Below are 17,273 nucleotides of genomic sequence, written 5' to 3'. Positions count from 1 at the left end.
TAACAGACAACCAAACATTCAAAACAAAACAAGAGAAACAAACATTCTTTAAACCATTCTTTAAATCATTCAAAAGGTTTACAAAACAAAGAAACAATCATCCATCCGAAACATTCAAAAGGTTTACAAAACAGAGGGATACACAAGTCATATGTGATCGAAAATTAGAATGAGACAACCACATTAGTGCCCTACATCTACTTAGCTACTACTTGATTAAGCTTGAGTGAGTGAACCTTGACTTGGTTCAGGTTGAGAAGGCTGCAAAACAGATTGAGAAGCCTGTAAGACATAAATGAATGTTAGTAGAAGCAACATATGTCTTAAACTTAAATGAAATTTGATCAAAACATAAAACAAACCTTAGCTTTCTTCTGGCATCCCCTAGAATTGTGATCAGCTATCCCACAAATGCCACAATGCATGATCCGTTTCCTGCTCTTTGCTGCCTTCTTAGTTGGAGACTCATTGACACCCTTCTTCCTCTTCTTATCCTCTTTTGTCATCTTCTTCTCTCCTTCTGGTGGTTGTGGATTAAAGACAGCAGGAGCATTAGTCTCAGGCCAGAACTTAGGACCTCTCTGTGGACACAAACCATCAGTGTAGTTCCTTTTCCAGGTTGATGTCCTGAACCAATGACACACATAGTCCTCTGGTGCAAGCTTCTTGTCCAAGATCACTCCATACGCATGCTCACACGGGATGCCACAGATCTGCCACTTCTGGCATGTACATGTGTAGCTTTTCAAGCACACACGATGAGAATCAATACCATGCCTGACTTCATACATCACCTCGTCTGATATGGGTATGAAATCTCTCAGGACCATCGCCATTCTCTTCAGCATCGCTCTCTGGGTACTCGTCGTGGCGAATATGAGGTTCGTCAGTCCACTCATTCAACATTTCTTCGATGTGAAATTGGTCTCTGTCTTCACCTTCAGGATCAACATCACCAATAGGATCAATATTCGGGTCACGAACGGCTACAGCCATCCTTCGATTGAGAGCACCAGAGATTGGAAGCTTCGATCTCTCTAAATTTCTCTCTAGGGTTCGTCGGGAAATTTGGGGATTTTTTGAAGTTCTGATTTTAGGGTTTCGGTTTTCGATTTTGATGGGTTTTGGTTAAAAGAGTGAAATCGGGTAGTGGGTTTTGGTTAAAAGAGTGAAATCGGGTCGAAATTGGGTAGATTAGGGTTTATTCTGGTTAACATAACATTTAATTGGTTTAGCTTTGGGTTTTGACTACAGTAAACCGACTAAACCCAGAACCGTGGGGTTGTAACTCTCGAACTTTTGATTCGGGGGGATTTAAGAATTGAACTTTTGATTCGGGGGGAAATAGGTATTGAACTTTAATTTCAGGGATATTAGGATCGGGGTTAAAGTTTGGGCTCCATCTGTTATGATGCGATAGTTCTCGGGGGAAAATAGACCGTTTTTCCGTAATTGTAAACGAGTGTAACTACTAAACTACATGAATGTGACAAAATAACATAAAACTACACATGGTTTTCTGTGTCCGAAAGAGACAAACTATATGATTCTACCGTGCAAATTTAAATCTCGTTCTAAACTTTTTATAAAACATAAAAAGATAGAATGAAAAAAAAACAAGAAAAATGGAGAAAAGTATCGTTCTAAACTTTGTGTATCACACGATATAATGAAAAGAGCAACAAAAATGGGGGAAAAAGTTGATTTAATAATCATTGATGTTCTCTTCTCTGTCAAGAACGGGCGGGCTATAAGCTATTAGCCAGATTGGATCCATTTCACTTTCAGCTTGAAGTATAATTTCTTGTATATGTGTATTTACTCATTGATTAATTAATAATCTCCTGAGAGGAATAATATTTTTCATAAAAGTACAAAAAAAGAAAGTATATATATAACATGAGAACAGGCCAAAAGGTAACATTATGCTCGTGGATTTCACGAGTGGACAATATCTTTTACTCTATGTAGTCTATTATTAGTCGTTTTCACGAAACTAACTATCCCACATTTCTTTTGTCCATAAACATATGTCGTTTTCCTTTTTGCTGCTATATCATTTTTATATTTTTTTCTTTCAAAAGTTTATTTAGAAGAAAAACCTTGCAAAATACATCCTTCACGTGTTCTTTTAAAAATTGTATGTAACAATGTTACTTCGTAAGCTCATTTTTTTTTTGTATGGTTGAATTTACTACCCTGTATTTTTTCAAATTATTTTTAAACAAATTCTGCCAACTTAATTTTGTGTTTATTTTCTCACCAACAATAAGCCAATTTGGCATTTACAAACCAATATCTTTAATGTTCTTAGCTGATTGTCTTAGTTCAACCAATTTAGAATTATATTCACATGTCTTAAGTAAAACAAAAGGCTATACATTTTGGTTATTTTCTCTAAATCTAGGAAGCAACTTTCTTATATATTCGCTCAATATTTAAATTTTAATTCTTACAAAACATTAGTTATACGAATCCAATAGGTGTATTGTTACCATTTAGATTATTTGTATATAGAAACTCCTCATGCATAATAATGTAGTGAAATCTATTTATAATTTTACGTCCTATAGTGTTTCAGAGTTAGTTGGTCAATAAATGATGATAATTAGAGAAGAAAAGATGATGAAATATTTAGAGAGCTTGTACAGTAGTAAGTACAAATAAGAGTTATTTAAAAAAAAAACCATTAATCTTAGAATGACTTTCGGATATAGGCACTTTGTCAAATGCCTTTCGGATTTAGGCATTCTTAGTATCCACAATGACGCTTTTGCCCTTCTATTGTTGACGTCATTGTTTCTTCTTCTTCTCTCCTCCATTTGAAAACGCAAACTTGGAAACTGTTTTACTACGCCAAAACTTCTGCTGATCACACTTCAGACGACATCAGATCGAGTTTAAGCGACGGGGCTTAAGACACGCACATAGCCAGCATCAACATGCGATGGGTCGCACTTCAGAAGATTCGATCTCGGGTTAGAGCGTCTGGAGGTTAAAGATTTCAAGCTGATGAAATAGCTTAGAGGGGTGACATTGGAAACGTTTATTGGGGGCGATCAGAACCGGAGCGAGCTTCACCGATTGCAACGAATGGCTCATACGAAAAAGAAGTTCTTAATTGAGAGTATCTTTCGTTCTCTGTCTTTTTAGTACTATGTTTGGCTTCAATTTTAAATTTGTTTGCTTGATTTTTCAATTTCGTATCAATTTGGAAGGATAATATTCAGTTTAATGAAAATCATGTTGGTTTGTGTACCTGATCTTGTTTGGATTTATTTTTTTGGATAGATGATGATTATATCTGTTATTGCCTATCATGTGTTTGATGAAATGTTTCAATGAGTAAAAATAGTCTTCAACACTAACTCGCTGTAAAATTTGTTTCTCTTGGGTTTAGTTTTCTCTATTGCTTGTAGGGTTTAGTTTTGAACACTCACTAGCTGTTAGATATATTGCCCTTGGGTTTAGTCATCTACATTGGTTGTAGGGTTTAGCTTTGAACACTCACTATGTCTTAATGATGTTGCCCTTTAATATAGTCTTCTGGAATTGAATGTTAACCCAGAGTGGATGCAGACAATTTGATGTACATCCAGAAAAAGGGAAAAATGAGTCTTCAAGTTGTAGCCACGGAGAGAAGGGACGCCATAGCCGAGCTTGCAAGAGCGAACACTCCAAGAAGCGTTCTTCCCCATACCTCTCATATCTTCATCGATAAAGAGATTATCATTCTTCTTTCTTCGATTCGGTCGTCGATAATTGCATCACATCTTCTCCACCACCACTAAGAATGCCATCGTTGTTAGTTTGAACCCGAGTTAAAATAATCTCCGTTTTCGTAAATCTAGTTCCGACGAAATCTTTCAGTTGTTTATGTTTTTAACAAAGCAGAATAGAAGACACAGAGATGTCGCCGTGATCACTGTTCGGCTTAGGAGAACACTTTCTCTCCTCTGACGTCATGCCCAAAATCCCTTCAACCACAACTCAAACTCTCGTCCACCAATCAGGGGTAAAAGAGTCAGAAATAGTGATGTTTGTGTGTACTGTGGTGCCTTTCTCTATAGTAATGCCTAATTCCGAATCTCTCTCCTAAAAAGTGCCTATTTTTATAAATCTCCCTACAAATAATTGGTAACCAAATGGGAATAGAAAAAAGGTGTACTATAAGGAATTTCAGAACAAGTAGAGGATTAACAAAAGAAACAAAAAAGGCTTTGGAAAAAGCAAAACAAAACTGAGAGCGAAAGCCAAATAGCCCAAAAAGAACGCGAGTCAAATGTTGCCTCCCAAAATTTACTATTTTCTTACTCTCATTTTTTTAACATTAATTTACTAAACTCACTTTTATTATATATAGAAAATTGTTCTTGAAAACTTTAAAATATGTAGAAAAAAAGAAACCAAATTCCAAAATCCCACCGACACCAACAATAACACAAGTCAGTAAGTCACATTCAATTATCAAACTGGTCAAGAAATTCAACAATTTCATCTCAATCACACATTTATAATAGTAAGATAAATTACTACTCCCTCCTTTTCATAAAGAGTGTCGTTTTAAGGTTTTATTTTTGTTTCACAAAGAGTGTCGTTTTAGGTTTTCAATGCAAAATTTAATGATTTTTTATGTTTTATGACTATTAGTATTCTGCAGATTGTTTTACTATTGGGCAGATTATGTTTAAGTATATAGTTAATGATGTTTTTGTTAAAAAAAAACAAAAAATTTAATGTTTTCTTAATTTGTGTACAAAACTCTAAAATGACACTCTTTGTGAAACAAAGAGAATATAAAATACTTTTATAATATTCTAATCATTTAAATTAGTGGTATTAAGAATCTTGCCTTATGAGTTAAATGAAGTCTTAAATACGTTTTACCAATTAATGTTAATGAATCTACGGAGAAACAGAGGTTTTTCTTATAAAACAATAAAATAAACCTGAATTAAAATATTTTTATAAAAAATAAAAAAATAGTTTCTCTCTCTTCATAACTCAGAGCAAGCTTGGAATCAATCTCTCTCTCACTACCTATCCCTTTCTTTAATGGCAATGCCTCTAACTACTACTATCCCCAACACACACTGTTACTCTTCTTCTTCTCCTTCTTCTTCTCTGTCACTGTCTATTCTCTCTTTTGGACCTTTCATAGCCATGTTTCTTAGTCCTCGTACGTGATCACTACCGACACGCTAATGGCTATTGGAGATAGAGCTATGTTCACTGTTTTGCTTCTATTCATTGCTTTGATCTCTGGATTCTCTATTGTTAGTTGTGTTACTGATCCATCTGATGGTAAAGTATTGACCTTTGTGACTTTTCTTCTTCTCTGCTTTTTTTTACCTCATTGTTTTGATTGATCATCTCTTTGGTTTAACAATTTGCGATTAAAGGTTTTTTTTTTAAAGTTGATTACTTTAGATTCAGAAGATAAAACCCTTTTGCATTAATGTTGATTTGATGATTTTGACACCGTCTGTTTCCCTGAGAAACCGCCGGAAAATAATGCCGGTAGAAAAAAAACATATTTCTTCTTTACTTACTTTTTAGCTCAAAAAGGAAAGTTGTAAACTTTATGAAAGATTTTTTTTCTTTCTTTGATAGATCTTTTGATGGGTTTTTGTTTCTGACTTCTGAGCTGTTTTCTTCTTACTGGTCTTATTGCAGTTCAAGCCCTTCAAGTTTTGTATACTTCACTAAATAGTCCTTCACAGTTAACCAATTGGAAAAATGGTGGTGGTGATCCATGTGGAGAGTCATGGAAAGGGATTACTTGTGAGGGCTCTGCAGTTGTCTCTATGTAAAGAATCAGATTTTGAGTTTTTTTTTGTTTGCATTGATTTGATTGATTCTGTGAGTGTCTTATAATGTTGTTGTTTTCTGTTGTTGTGATTGTAACAGAGATATATCGGATTTAGGAGTCTCTGGGACTCTTGGATACTTGCTCTCAGACTTAATGTCACTCAGAAAATTGTATTGTCTTTGGAATTTTTCCTTCTGTTTTTGTTGGTTTGATCTTTGTGCTTTTTTAGATTTTGGTTCAATAACTTTGGTGTCTTTGGTTTTGTTACCAGGGATGTAAGTGGTAACAGCATCCATGATACACTACCATATCAGTTGCCACCGAATCTCACAAGCCTGTAATGCTGTGTTTGCTTAGCTATGTTGTTATAGTATTTAGTCTCAGTTTTCAATTTGAAACTAACAGTTCAAAGAAAATGTAATGTAGAAATCTTGCGAGAAACAACCTAAGTGGTAACCTTCCATACTCCATATCCGCCATGGGTTCTCTTTCGTATTTGTGAGTTTGCCTCTCTAGAACCATAGATTGTGAGATATATTCTTCTTATGTATTAAAGTTTGAATTGTTATTCTCTAGGAATGTAAGTGGTAATTCACTTACTATGTCGATAGGAGATATCTTTGCTGATCACAAGTCACTGTCAACCTTGTAAGATCTCTTACCTATCTCGTTATCATAGTCATATCATTGCTAGTTTCCAGTTTCCACTGATCTATTGTTGTTTTTATTCAGGGACCTTTCTCATAACAACTTCAGTGGCGATCTTCCGAGTTCCTTAAGCACAGTGTCCGCACTTTCCGTTCTGTGAGTGCTTTCATAATTTCTTTGTTGATGATATCAGTTCGAAATGAAATTCTGAATGATGATGATATCTTCATTTGTGACAGTTATGTTCAGAACAATCAGTTGACAGGTTCTATCGATGTTCTCTCGGGTTTGCCTTTGACAACGTTGTAAGTTCCATTATAAGTAGAAAAAGAAACAAACGTGTAATTTCCCATTAGACTTACCCTATATGTTTACTTGACAGAAATGTTGCAAACAATCATTTCAATGGATCCATACCTAAGGAGCTTAGCTCTATTCAGACCTTAATGTAAGTTTTCAATAACAATCTGTTAATTTCTTTACTTTGTAGTTTTGTCTTTGACATTCCTAAATGAAACAGATATGATGGTAATTCCTTTGATAACGTCCCTGCCACTCCTCAGCCAGAAAGACCTGGCAAAAAAGGAGAGCCTTCTGGTTCTAAGAAACCCAAAATTGGTTCTGAAAAGAAATCTTCAGACTCTGGCAAGGGTTTGTCTGGTGGAGTAGTCACTGGTATAGTGTTCGGTTCTCTATTTGTTGCTGGTATTATAGCACTTGTTCTTTACTTGTGCCTTCACAAGAAAAAAAGGAAGGTTGGAGGAAGTACAAGAGCTTCCCAAAGAAGTCTTCCACTTAGTGGAACACCTGAGATGCAAGAGCAGAGGGTAAAAAGTGTAGCATCCGTTGCAGACTTGAAGTCTTCACCTGCAGAAAAAGTAACGGTTGATCGCGTTATGAAGAACGGGTCTATAAGTAGAATAAGATCTCCAATCACTGCTTCACAATACACTGTTTCCTCTCTGCAAGTTGCAACAAACAGCTTTAGTCAAGAAAACATCATCGGTGAAGGTTCTCTAGGCCGTGTCTATAGAGCAGAGTTCCCCAATGGAAAGGTAATTCAACACTTGAGAGCTTTCTAATATAAGCAAAGCCAATTTTCTTTCTTTGGACTAAATGTCTCTGTGTAATCTATTTCTAGATAATGGCGATTAAGAAGATTGATAATGCAGCACTTTCATTACAAGAAGAAGATAATTTCTTAGAAGCCGTTTCAAACATGTCGCGCTTGAGGCATCCAAACATTGTTCCCTTGGCTGGATACTGCACTGAGCATGGTCAACGTCTTCTAGTGTATGAATATGTGGGAAATGGGAATCTAGATGATATGCTTCACACGAATGATGATAGGAGCATGAATCTTACTTGGAATGCGCGTGTTAAAGTGGCACTTGGAACTGCCAAGGCTTTAGAGTATGTGCAAATTGTTATGATTATTTCTAGTCTCTTTAATGAACAACATTCATGTTAAACCGGAGTTTTCTGTTTTTGTTTGAACAGGTACTTGCACGAAGTTTGCTTGCCTTCAATTGTACATAGAAACTTCAAATCGGCGAATATATTGCTAGATGAAGAACTTAATCCTCACTTATCAGACAGTGGTTTAGCTGCTTTGACACCTAACACTGAGAGACAGGTAATAACAATGGGAAGAATCAGATTTCGAGGTAATGTTGAAAGGTTTTCTGAGACTGTCATGGTTTATATATGTCAACAGGTTTCAACTCAAGTGGTGGGTTCATTTGGATACAGCGCTCCAGAGTTTGCATTGTCGGGAATTTATACTGTGAAAAGTGATGTATACACTTTTGGAGTAGTCATGCTTGAGCTCTTAACTGGTCGGAAGCCTCTTGACAGGTTTCTTTTTCATATTTTTAGTAGCCAATGTTGAGCAAAAGCCATTGATTTGTGTTTCCTTAAGTAAAAATGTGCTTTGTGTATGTGTGTTTGACAGCACAAGGACAAGAGTAGAGCAATCACTAGTGAGATGGGCTACACCGCAGCTTCACGATATAGATGCTTTGTCTAAAATGGTTGATCCTTCTCTTAATGGCATGTATCCAGCTAAGTCTCTGTCTCGTTTTGCGGATATCATTGCTCTCTGTATTCAGGTAAAAATTCCATCCAAACTCTGGAGAATGTCCTACTTGAACAAAACCGAAATTGCTTTGTAAAGTAACCATATCTCTTTTTTTTTGTTTGTTAATTTAGCCGGAACCAGAATTCAGGCCTCCAATGTCAGAGGTGGTGCAACAGCTAGTGAGATTAGTTCAAAGGGCAAGTGTTATCAAACGAAGATCAAGTGATGACACTGGATTTTCTTACAGGACACCTGAACACGAGCACATCGATATCTCCTACTGAGTAAATGATCCAAAACTACTCCAAGCTCGAGTCTTTTCTGTCATTTGATGCTAAGATGCAGCTTGAAACTCAAAAGGAAGGGAGAGTTTTGCTCAACGCATAAGAAAATCTGATCCAAAGGATGCTACAGAGAAGTAAAGAAGCATCTTGGTTCAGACAGTAAGAAATTTTATGCTTGTGTATTTTTGTAAGGATATAATTAGAGTACATAACCATGTTTCAATCATCTTTCTTGTACCATTTTCTTCTCTTTATCTGAGGTAATAAATTTCAAATTGTCTGAGGTGATTTTTTTTTGTTCAATAAATTTAAGTAAAGCTCGTTTGAGTCTTTAAGAAAAGTGGAACATGATTAAGAAGGAAGATAGATCTGATGTTAATTTTTGTTGAGATGACCCAAAGTCAAAAGCGTTGTTCATGTTCATCTGTTCTCATCAGCCACAAAACAACAACAGACCATAACAATAAACAAACCTAAAGTTAACTTAAACCCCACGGAAAAGTCTATACAAACTGACTCTGCCAACATAATTTTCTTCATCATCTCTCCAATCTCTCTCCATTTTTCACATTTCTCTAAGTTTTGGAACGCACCATACAGACATCATCACAACCACAGACGACAAAGACCGACAAAGATAAAACCCTAACTTACTAAAATCTGCACCAAAGAGCTTCCCACGTTATAACTTACCATCCCCTCTGGCTTTTATCCCCAAGAACTCGCGATTATCTTTTTCTGCGCTTCGTTTCCACCTGAAGATAACGACATTTTTATATCAAGGACAAGCTTTTGGGCACAAAACAGATAGAAAAATGATTTTCCTTTGAATGCCAGACATTTGACAAGCTAATATTGTGGAATAAAAAGGGTTCTTGAAATCATTTTTCTACGGTAACACTCGCAGAGATTTCTAACTCTGATATCTACAGAATGCTTAAATGTGTGTAAGTAGAAGCATTACAAAATTGATCTTTGATAACCTTACAGACAGATTGTTTTGCAGCGAGACCTGGAGGAACGATTCAAAGATCCTGACAGGACCAAGAACCACAAATGTATCTTTGTGGCCATTCCCCCACTCAGCAAGCACCATTAAGCCAGTGCATAATTTTGGTTTAGTATCTTTTTCCAGATCTCAAATTGAAGTCAATGACACAGGTGCACACAGAGGGGCAGAGACTAAAGTTATCAAAGTGATAGAACATCTATATAGGAGATGACTAAAGAAAGACCAACGGACCTTAACATCATCAGCTGGAGATGAAGTAAACCCGTTCTGCGATTTTTTGACATCGTCATCAGAACTGCATTCAGCACATACAAAGTGATCAAGCTTCTTTGCTTCTTCAATCGTCATGCCAACACAAGCAGGATGATACCTACAACATCAAATTGAAATGCTTATTATCAATAATTCGTGGAAAAGAATACGTAAGTTTATAAACAGATTAATAAAGTCTCTTTTCTGTTGAAACACAAGTAATGAAGTTAATAAAAAAAAAATATCAACATTTACCAGTCTTTGCAGCCTTCACACTGCACCATGAGATCGTCTGGATTGTAAGGCATTTCACATTTGCAGTACCTTCAGAACCAAAAACAACCCACAACATAATAAAAAATCATGGAAATTCCAGGTCATACGAAGACATAATTCTGATTTGATTACTATTTATATACTTACACAGCAACTCGATCAGGGGTAAACGCGCCAGTAGCAGCCTTGTACTCGAATCTACAATAATAATCCTCCGCCCCGACGTTTTCAAGCCTCGTGTAGTTCTTGAAGGTGTGAACGATGCATTTCCCCTCAATGGTGTGTGCGCTTTGAACATCAAAATGGTCAGACAGGAAAAGCTCTTTGGCTCCATGAAATTGTCTCCTACCACCAAGGGACTCCTCAGGACGGTAATACCATCGACAGTGCACCTTCACATTGTTCCTAGCATCAGCTTCAATCTTCTCAACACGGGCCACATATGGTGGTTTACCAGCATCTGATGGGCGCATCAACACACAATCTCCCGCTGCAGAAAATAACCTCAAGGATTAGTTCAGAGCTCATCATGCCAACATTAGTAAAGCGATATAAATGCCCAACACTAGCATTCTTTCATCTAAAAAAGGTATTAACTTTAAATGAACAAAAGTTTGGGTTGCAAATTTTAAAAAGCGGTGATTTTCAACATTCAAGCTTTTAAAGATTACTCCCTTCAACGAAAAATGCCTAGACCATAACTCTTATACACCTAGTCACCAGAAGAAAAAAACCAGAATCTAGATATACGCAGATACTTAACATGTGGAAGCACACATTGTGTCAACAAACATAACAAGCTACAATGCAGATGATAGAGATAAAATGAATTCATGTTTCACATTTAACCAACCAGCCAAACACAAACTTCATTAAAAGAAACCAAAAAAGCAAGGAAATTTACACTAAAAGGCCCAAATCAAAACAATTCACTGCAAGAAATCTCAGTTCTAACAACAAGAGAGCTACCAAATATCACATTTTGTGCCATTTCATACACCAGACAATTTCTAAAGCCTAGCTACGAAGCAGTGACTAACCCTTAGCAGCTAGCTACACAACACCTGAACAAAACGACCAAAAACAAGAGTGAATCTAAAACACCTAAGCAGACATTGAACAATACAGACTCCAAAACGAAGCTTTCAAGCAATCCCTTCCTTTATAAACCTAATCTCAACACTCAAATGCCCAAAAACATGCAGAAGAATGTCTAAATTTGACAAGTGACGATAATAAAGGATAATATAAAGACTACCTCTCACAACTTTGTTTGTGCCCTTGATGGTATAAGAGTCCAGCTCCTTCCTACCAGGCTTAATTTTGGAGGCGACACCAGGTCGAGTTTTCGCCATGGAAGCTAGGGTTTTTCGAAAACTGGTTAAGCCGGAATTAAAAAGCTAGGGTTTTTGTTCTCGAAATGTATAAAGATTGGGGCTTTTAAGAAGATGAGGATGTGTAGATCGATGGGTAGAGAAGAAAAAGGAAAATCCCAGTGGGGAAGAAGAGAAGGGAGGAAGACGAAGAGTAAATCTGGAACCCTAGATTCTCTCCAGGTGAAGAAGATGAGTCATTTGCAAATTTGGGAGTTTTACTGTTCACAAGCCCAATTTATTTTGTTGCCCTTTTTCTTTTATTTTATTTCTCTTATTAACAATTTTGGAATTATTGTTACTTTTTCTGCAGCTGACATTTACCGTAAAATGGGAAAAAAGTGGCTCGATTTTCAAATTTTTACTGCCGTTTTGAAATTTGATTGAATATTTGTGCTGATAAAAGTAAATTTCGAAAGATGAATTTATTGGTAAAACAGTAACAAAAATTTATTTCAATTTTCATGGTCATTTAAGTTTTTTTTTTTTAATGTTAACATGTTGTTTGAGCCATTACTGACTGACAAGAACAATGTTTTATATTTAAATCTAGAATGGTACCACGCGTAAAAATTATTTGATGATATTCACTATTAGTTTTGGTATTTGATGAATCAAACCATTAGTGAATGAAACTAAATTAATCATGGATATAAATAAGTACGTCCAAAACAGCCAGTTTGGCACACCAATAACATGAATGTTTAATCAAAAGTTAAATGATATTTTGATATACCAATAATACTAATTGTTCAGATTGAACTTTAATAAAACAAACAAAATCAAATATCTTTACATGTGAAATTTGAAGTAATGTAAGAACTTACACATAATTAAACACATTCAAACGAAAAAACATAGAAACCATATGATGTTTTCATTTCTCTTGCCACAATAAGTCGATTGAACATTTTTATGAATATTTTCAGTACAATCCCAAGTTGTTGAAATCTCTCTCTAATACATATGAATAGAAGAAGAAGAAAAGAAACGAAAGTTTCTAGAATTTCTGAATGACTACAGAATTTGCGAGACCGGCTTGATCAATGGTCTGAGAAGGGTCAGTAAGTGGCTTTGGTGGGAACCCCATGACCTGAAGGGTGTAGTTCATTGGATTCCCTGGTCGAGAAAACTCAATGAAACCACGAATGTCGTTGACCGTGTGATGGTTGTTGAACTTAGCTACCATGCGTGTCCCGTCCGCGAGTCTAAGCTGGATCGATGTGGATGGAAGTGTTTCATCTACTACAAGGCTCTGTGACGGTGATGAAACCGCTGCTACATCAGTTAGGTTGTCTAGGCTTGAAGCTGCTGATGAGCTTGCACCACCAAGAGTCCTTCCAACTCCTTGAAATGCAACCTTAAGTTTCTCTTTCTCCTACAAAAGAAGAAGAAACAAAGATGTTTAAGAGTTTGTACCATAGTTATAAGATGGATCAAGCTCAAGATAGTCGATACTAAAAGATACTTATCATTAGTTCAATACAAAAGAGCAATATATGGGGATTTTTCTTTTACCAAAAAAAAATATATATATATATGGGGATTTCAGAGAGGACTCACAGGGCATTTCTCATCTCTTCTCATAAGATTAACATGTACCGGAGCTCTTTTATCAGCAGGCTCAAGCTCTTTCGGGCATTCAGACTTTCGAATGCTCTGCAATACACGAAAAGACAACGGTTCAACACGATATTCATAAGCCAATTTCATAAGCATTAACCAAATAAAAAGCACACTCACATCAAGAAAAGATGCATTCTCTGGATCATCCAACTTCCTCAAAGGTCCATCATCTACAGTGAATCCATTAGACCAGAAAATAATATTGTGAATCACAGGCTCAGGCTGTTGAAGAGCCGTTGGCACGCTTTCTCCTGAAAGCAATCTCCCGGTTCCAGTAAAGCTTCTAGAACTTGAAGGACGCTCAAGAGGTCCTTCCACAGCTCCTAGTTGTCTTGCTTGATTGAATATCTCATCAACATCATCGTGTTTTGGTTCTTTTGTAGGATCCTGAACAAGCATACCACTGCACACATACAACAACAGCAACAAAGATCCAACATTTTAACCAAATCATACTAATCCTCAAAATTGAAAATTGAGTTTAATCACAAGGCTAAAGCTAGATAATCTCAAAAGGTAATAAATTTGATTAAAACACTTAATTGGCTAAAACCATTATAGTTGAATCATCAAAAAGTTTAGTCAACACGACATAATTAAGCAGATCATAATAAAGCACGAACCTTTTTTCGCCACCGGTGTAGTACTCTTGAGGTCCATCGGAGTCACTATCGGAATCAGGCTCTGATCTTCGGTTCAGATCGGAAAGTGTACGGATACCACCAGTCCGACCACTTGTTGGCTTCGCCGGTTTCTTGTCCTTAGACGACATATCTCTGCTCTGATCGGAAGAAAAAGAAAAACGAATTTGAGAGAGAGAGGAATTAGGAATTAGGAAATCGAACTAACTATGAAAAAATTCGCTAACAAGGTTTTACGCGAAAACTAAGCGCGTGTAACCCACTTTCTGACTCGTGCCTAGTTAATTCTAAAGCGTGTTCTCTTATGCGCGTGTGCTTAGCCAGAAACAAAACTAACATTAACTTATTAATTATTAATCTACTTATTGTACTATGTTATAATCGTTTGGTGATAATCATGGGATTTTTTATTTATTTTATCATAATGTTTGAGAAAATGGGATCTGATGGAGAAGTCCTTTGAATTATTTCCCGAATAATCTTTTAGCGAATTTGATAGATAAAGAAAGAAAAATGATTTTCTGTTACGGAATTAATGAATGTATGAACAATTTTCGTATACCGTCAAAGTGAATTAAAAAAAAAAGTTGCTTTTAATCGAAAGTGGAACCACTTTAGTCTAATCAGTTTTTAAAGTTGAAAGAATCAAACCAAAACAACAAAACCCATGTTCCACTGTCTCTTTCTCTCTGCCCAAATTTACACTTCATGGGCAAGTCGGCAAGATTTCGCCGGAGCCAGACCTCATCGTCGGAGAATAATCCGACCGACGATGTCTTGACGGGTAAAGATAGCTCCGACGATCCTTACAGCTCCGACTCAGACACTGAGTCAAACTTGAGCTCCGGGACCGAGTCAAACATGAGCTGTGACTCGGCAACTTCGACGGGACTGTCGGCGATCATACGAGTCTTGTCTGATTCTCTGCTTCGAACGGAATTAGCGGAGATGGAGATGATCAAGGCTCGTGAAGCAGCGAGATTAGAAGCTGAGAAGAGAAGGTTGGAAATGGAAGTCGACTTGACTCAGATGGTGCTTCAGACTCATTTGCAAGCTACGACGTCGTTACTCGTCGGAGAACATAAGATTTCTCCGGCACAGAGGAAGAGGAAGAGATCAGACGTTGAAGAACTCGAGTCCTCTACCACAAGGTAAACTCAAAACCCCCCTCACCGGTATAGAAAAACATTGGTTCGGATTAGTAACATTGCATAGCATGATGATATAAGTTGGCCAATGAGAACTCGCCTAATGAAATTTTGTGTTGATTATATGCATTTGCATAATGGCGGAATAAGTTTTTATAACATAACCAACTATATATCCACTTATTAACAATCTAACGAATAATGAATGCAGGGAAAAGAGTTTAGCTTTGTTGGGATTACTCCAACTTAACCTGATTTTTTGGAACTCATTGACCTGAAAAAATACAAAAGTCAAAGTCAGAAGGCCAATTGTATCATGAACTTTTACTCTTTCAGTCTTTTTTTCCAACCTCAAATGAATAAGTTTACGAATACAAGCTGTGTTGTGATTTGTTGAATAAAAAGATGTGTTGTTTAGTCCTTTCTTCCAATTTCAATGAATAATTTTTATTAAATTTTCCAATAGACACTCAAAAGTTATGGTTCTTTCTAAATCCGTAAAATTTCAGTGTCTAATACAAAAGTTTGAGCAAGAAGAAGAATTGGGTCAAAATGTAAATAACTGACAAAAAGGTTTGTTATGGACTTACAGTGGTTGATAAAGGGGCTATCAAGATTAGGCCAGAAAAGCCCATACGTATTTAACGGTGAAAAAACGAACGCCTGGTTAGTTCCGTACTAAATATAAAATCATAAAAAAAAACCTAGACGCATTCTATCGTTTCGGTTTACAAAACCTTTCAGAGATTTCTTGTCTCTCTCAATATGGCCATGGAGAAGAACTATAACCCTAATTCCTGGTCGGAGCTTCCTCTAGATCTCTTGAATTTAGTTTTCGAACGCCTCAGCTTTGCTAATTTCCAACGAGCTAAATCCGTGTGTTCGTCTTGGTACTCTGCTTCCAGACAATTCGTGCCAAAACATCATATCCATTGGCTGATTCTCTTCCCTCGAGAAAACAACAACAACAACAAAAATTCATGCACGTTGTTCAATCCCGAGGAAAAAGAAAAACTTTACAAAACCCAAGATTTTGGTGAGGGATTTAAGAGTTTTTGTAGGGCAACTCATGGAAGTTGGCTCCTTTTGAGAGATCGATGGAGTGATCTCTATATTGTGAATCTCTTTACCCACGAGAGGATCAATCTACCTCCTTCGGGTTTATTGTGGAAAGATTATGAGGCAGGCAATGCAATTTACCAAACTTGTATGTATAAACCCTACTGTAGTAGGAACATACAATCCCCTGTGTTTTGGATTGACGAGAAAACCAAAGATTATGTTGTTCTTTGGGGACTTGAAGATTGGTGTGTGGTTTCTGCCAAGAAAGGGGATACCTCGTGGAATCAAATTCCCAACGCTTCATTTTGTCTTGACATGGTTTACAAGGATCACAAGCTTTACTTCCTAAGCAAAACTGGTAGTTTCAAAATCTTCGATTTTTCTGGAGTGATTCCACAACAAACCTTTCAATATAATGGAGTATTAAAGTGGAAAGCTTTCGGTTAGGAGCTCCTGCAACAAGAAATTCATGGAAAGTTATTGACACAAAACTTGTAGTCACTGTAACAGGAAAAGTCCTCAAGGTTGAAAAATTGTATAGAGAGAGTTCTAGAACATGGTCCTTCCGGGTTTATTCTTCAAGATTCCTGAAGAAACTTGAACGGCGGATTAATTCTCTAGGAGATGAGTCAATGCTTTTGGATCAAGGCATCACTGTGATCGCCAATGACACTGATGGATTCATTAGAAATTCCATTTATTTCAGTGATAGATATCAAAATAACATAGATGATATCTTTATCTTCAATCTCGAGACACGTAAGACGGAGCTGCTGCACACATTTGATAGTTATGCTTCTTCAATTCAATTCTCTGAAGCTCAATGGTTCGTACCAAGTTTCATGCACTAAAATGTTGATTTCAACTATGTTTTTATTTTTTTGTTTCAATCAATATGTTATTTCACCCTAGTTAATGATATGATCAACCTCTAATGAATCATTTTCAAATACAAAAATCCAATATAAGCAGTGTTGTGTTGTGATATGTGAATCAAAATTTCAAAATCCAATATAAGCTGTATTGTTCAGTCCTTTCTTCTATTTCCTATGAATTTTA

The 17,273-nt window shown here is 36.4% G+C and overlaps 4 protein-coding genes and 1 pseudogene across 4 annotated transcripts; 3 read left to right on the top strand and 2 right to left on the bottom strand.

Annotated features, from left to right (window-relative positions):
* The first annotated feature begins 4,869 nt into the window (after positions 1–4,869).
* Positions 4,870–9,114, top strand: LOC9303860 (protein STRUBBELIG-RECEPTOR FAMILY 8). The gene is made up of 15 exons (XM_002869794.2): positions 4,870–5,304; positions 5,677–5,809; positions 5,911–5,982; positions 6,084–6,149; positions 6,239–6,310; positions 6,389–6,460; positions 6,545–6,616; positions 6,700–6,765; positions 6,843–6,908; positions 6,981–7,515; positions 7,602–7,873; positions 7,961–8,096; positions 8,178–8,317; positions 8,415–8,571; positions 8,672–9,114. Exons 1-15 carry the CDS (start codon positions 5,205–5,207, stop codon positions 8,822–8,824), a joined length of 2,112 nt encoding a protein of 703 aa, XP_002869840.1. The 5' UTR covers positions 4,870–5,204; the 3' UTR covers positions 8,825–9,114.
* A 69-nt stretch (positions 9,115–9,183) lies between these two features.
* LOC9303859 (chromatin remodeling protein EBS) lies at positions 9,184–11,980 on the bottom strand. The gene is made up of 5 exons (XM_002867741.2): positions 11,623–11,980; positions 10,512–10,854; positions 10,344–10,412; positions 10,068–10,206; positions 9,184–9,579 (listed from the first exon to the last, which is right to left on the bottom strand). The coding sequence occupies exons 1-5, from the start codon at positions 11,717–11,719 to the stop codon at positions 9,553–9,555; spliced, it is 675 nt and encodes a 224-aa protein (XP_002867787.2). The 5' UTR covers positions 11,720–11,980; the 3' UTR covers positions 9,184–9,552.
* Positions 11,981–12,590: 610 nt separating this feature from the next.
* On the bottom strand, positions 12,591–14,204 carry LOC9305911 (plant UBX domain-containing protein 3). Its single transcript, XM_021017984.1, has 4 exons — positions 13,987–14,204; positions 13,481–13,766; positions 13,301–13,396; positions 12,591–13,115 (listed from the first exon to the last, which is right to left on the bottom strand). Exons 1-4 carry the CDS (start codon positions 14,133–14,135, stop codon positions 12,738–12,740), a joined length of 909 nt encoding a protein of 302 aa, XP_020873643.1. The 5' UTR covers positions 14,136–14,204; the 3' UTR covers positions 12,591–12,737.
* Positions 14,205–14,585: 381 nt separating this feature from the next.
* Positions 14,586–15,638, top strand: LOC9305910 (uncharacterized protein At4g22160). The gene is made up of 2 exons (XM_021018118.1): positions 14,586–15,155; positions 15,364–15,638. The coding sequence occupies exons 1-2, from the start codon at positions 14,713–14,715 to the stop codon at positions 15,428–15,430; spliced, it is 510 nt and encodes a 169-aa protein (XP_020873777.1). The 5' UTR covers positions 14,586–14,712; the 3' UTR covers positions 15,431–15,638.
* A 216-nt stretch (positions 15,639–15,854) lies between these two features.
* LOC110226373 lies at positions 15,855–17,247 on the top strand (annotated as a pseudogene).
* The last annotated feature ends 26 nt before the right edge of the window (positions 17,248–17,273 follow it).

This window comes from Arabidopsis lyrata, assembly GCF_000004255.2.
Source record: "Arabidopsis lyrata subsp. lyrata unplaced genomic scaffold ARALYscaffold_7, whole genome shotgun sequence".
Lineage (NCBI taxonomy): Eukaryota > Viridiplantae > Streptophyta > Magnoliopsida > Brassicales > Brassicaceae > Arabidopsis > Arabidopsis lyrata.
This window is presented reverse-complemented; position numbering and strand designations above follow the sequence as displayed.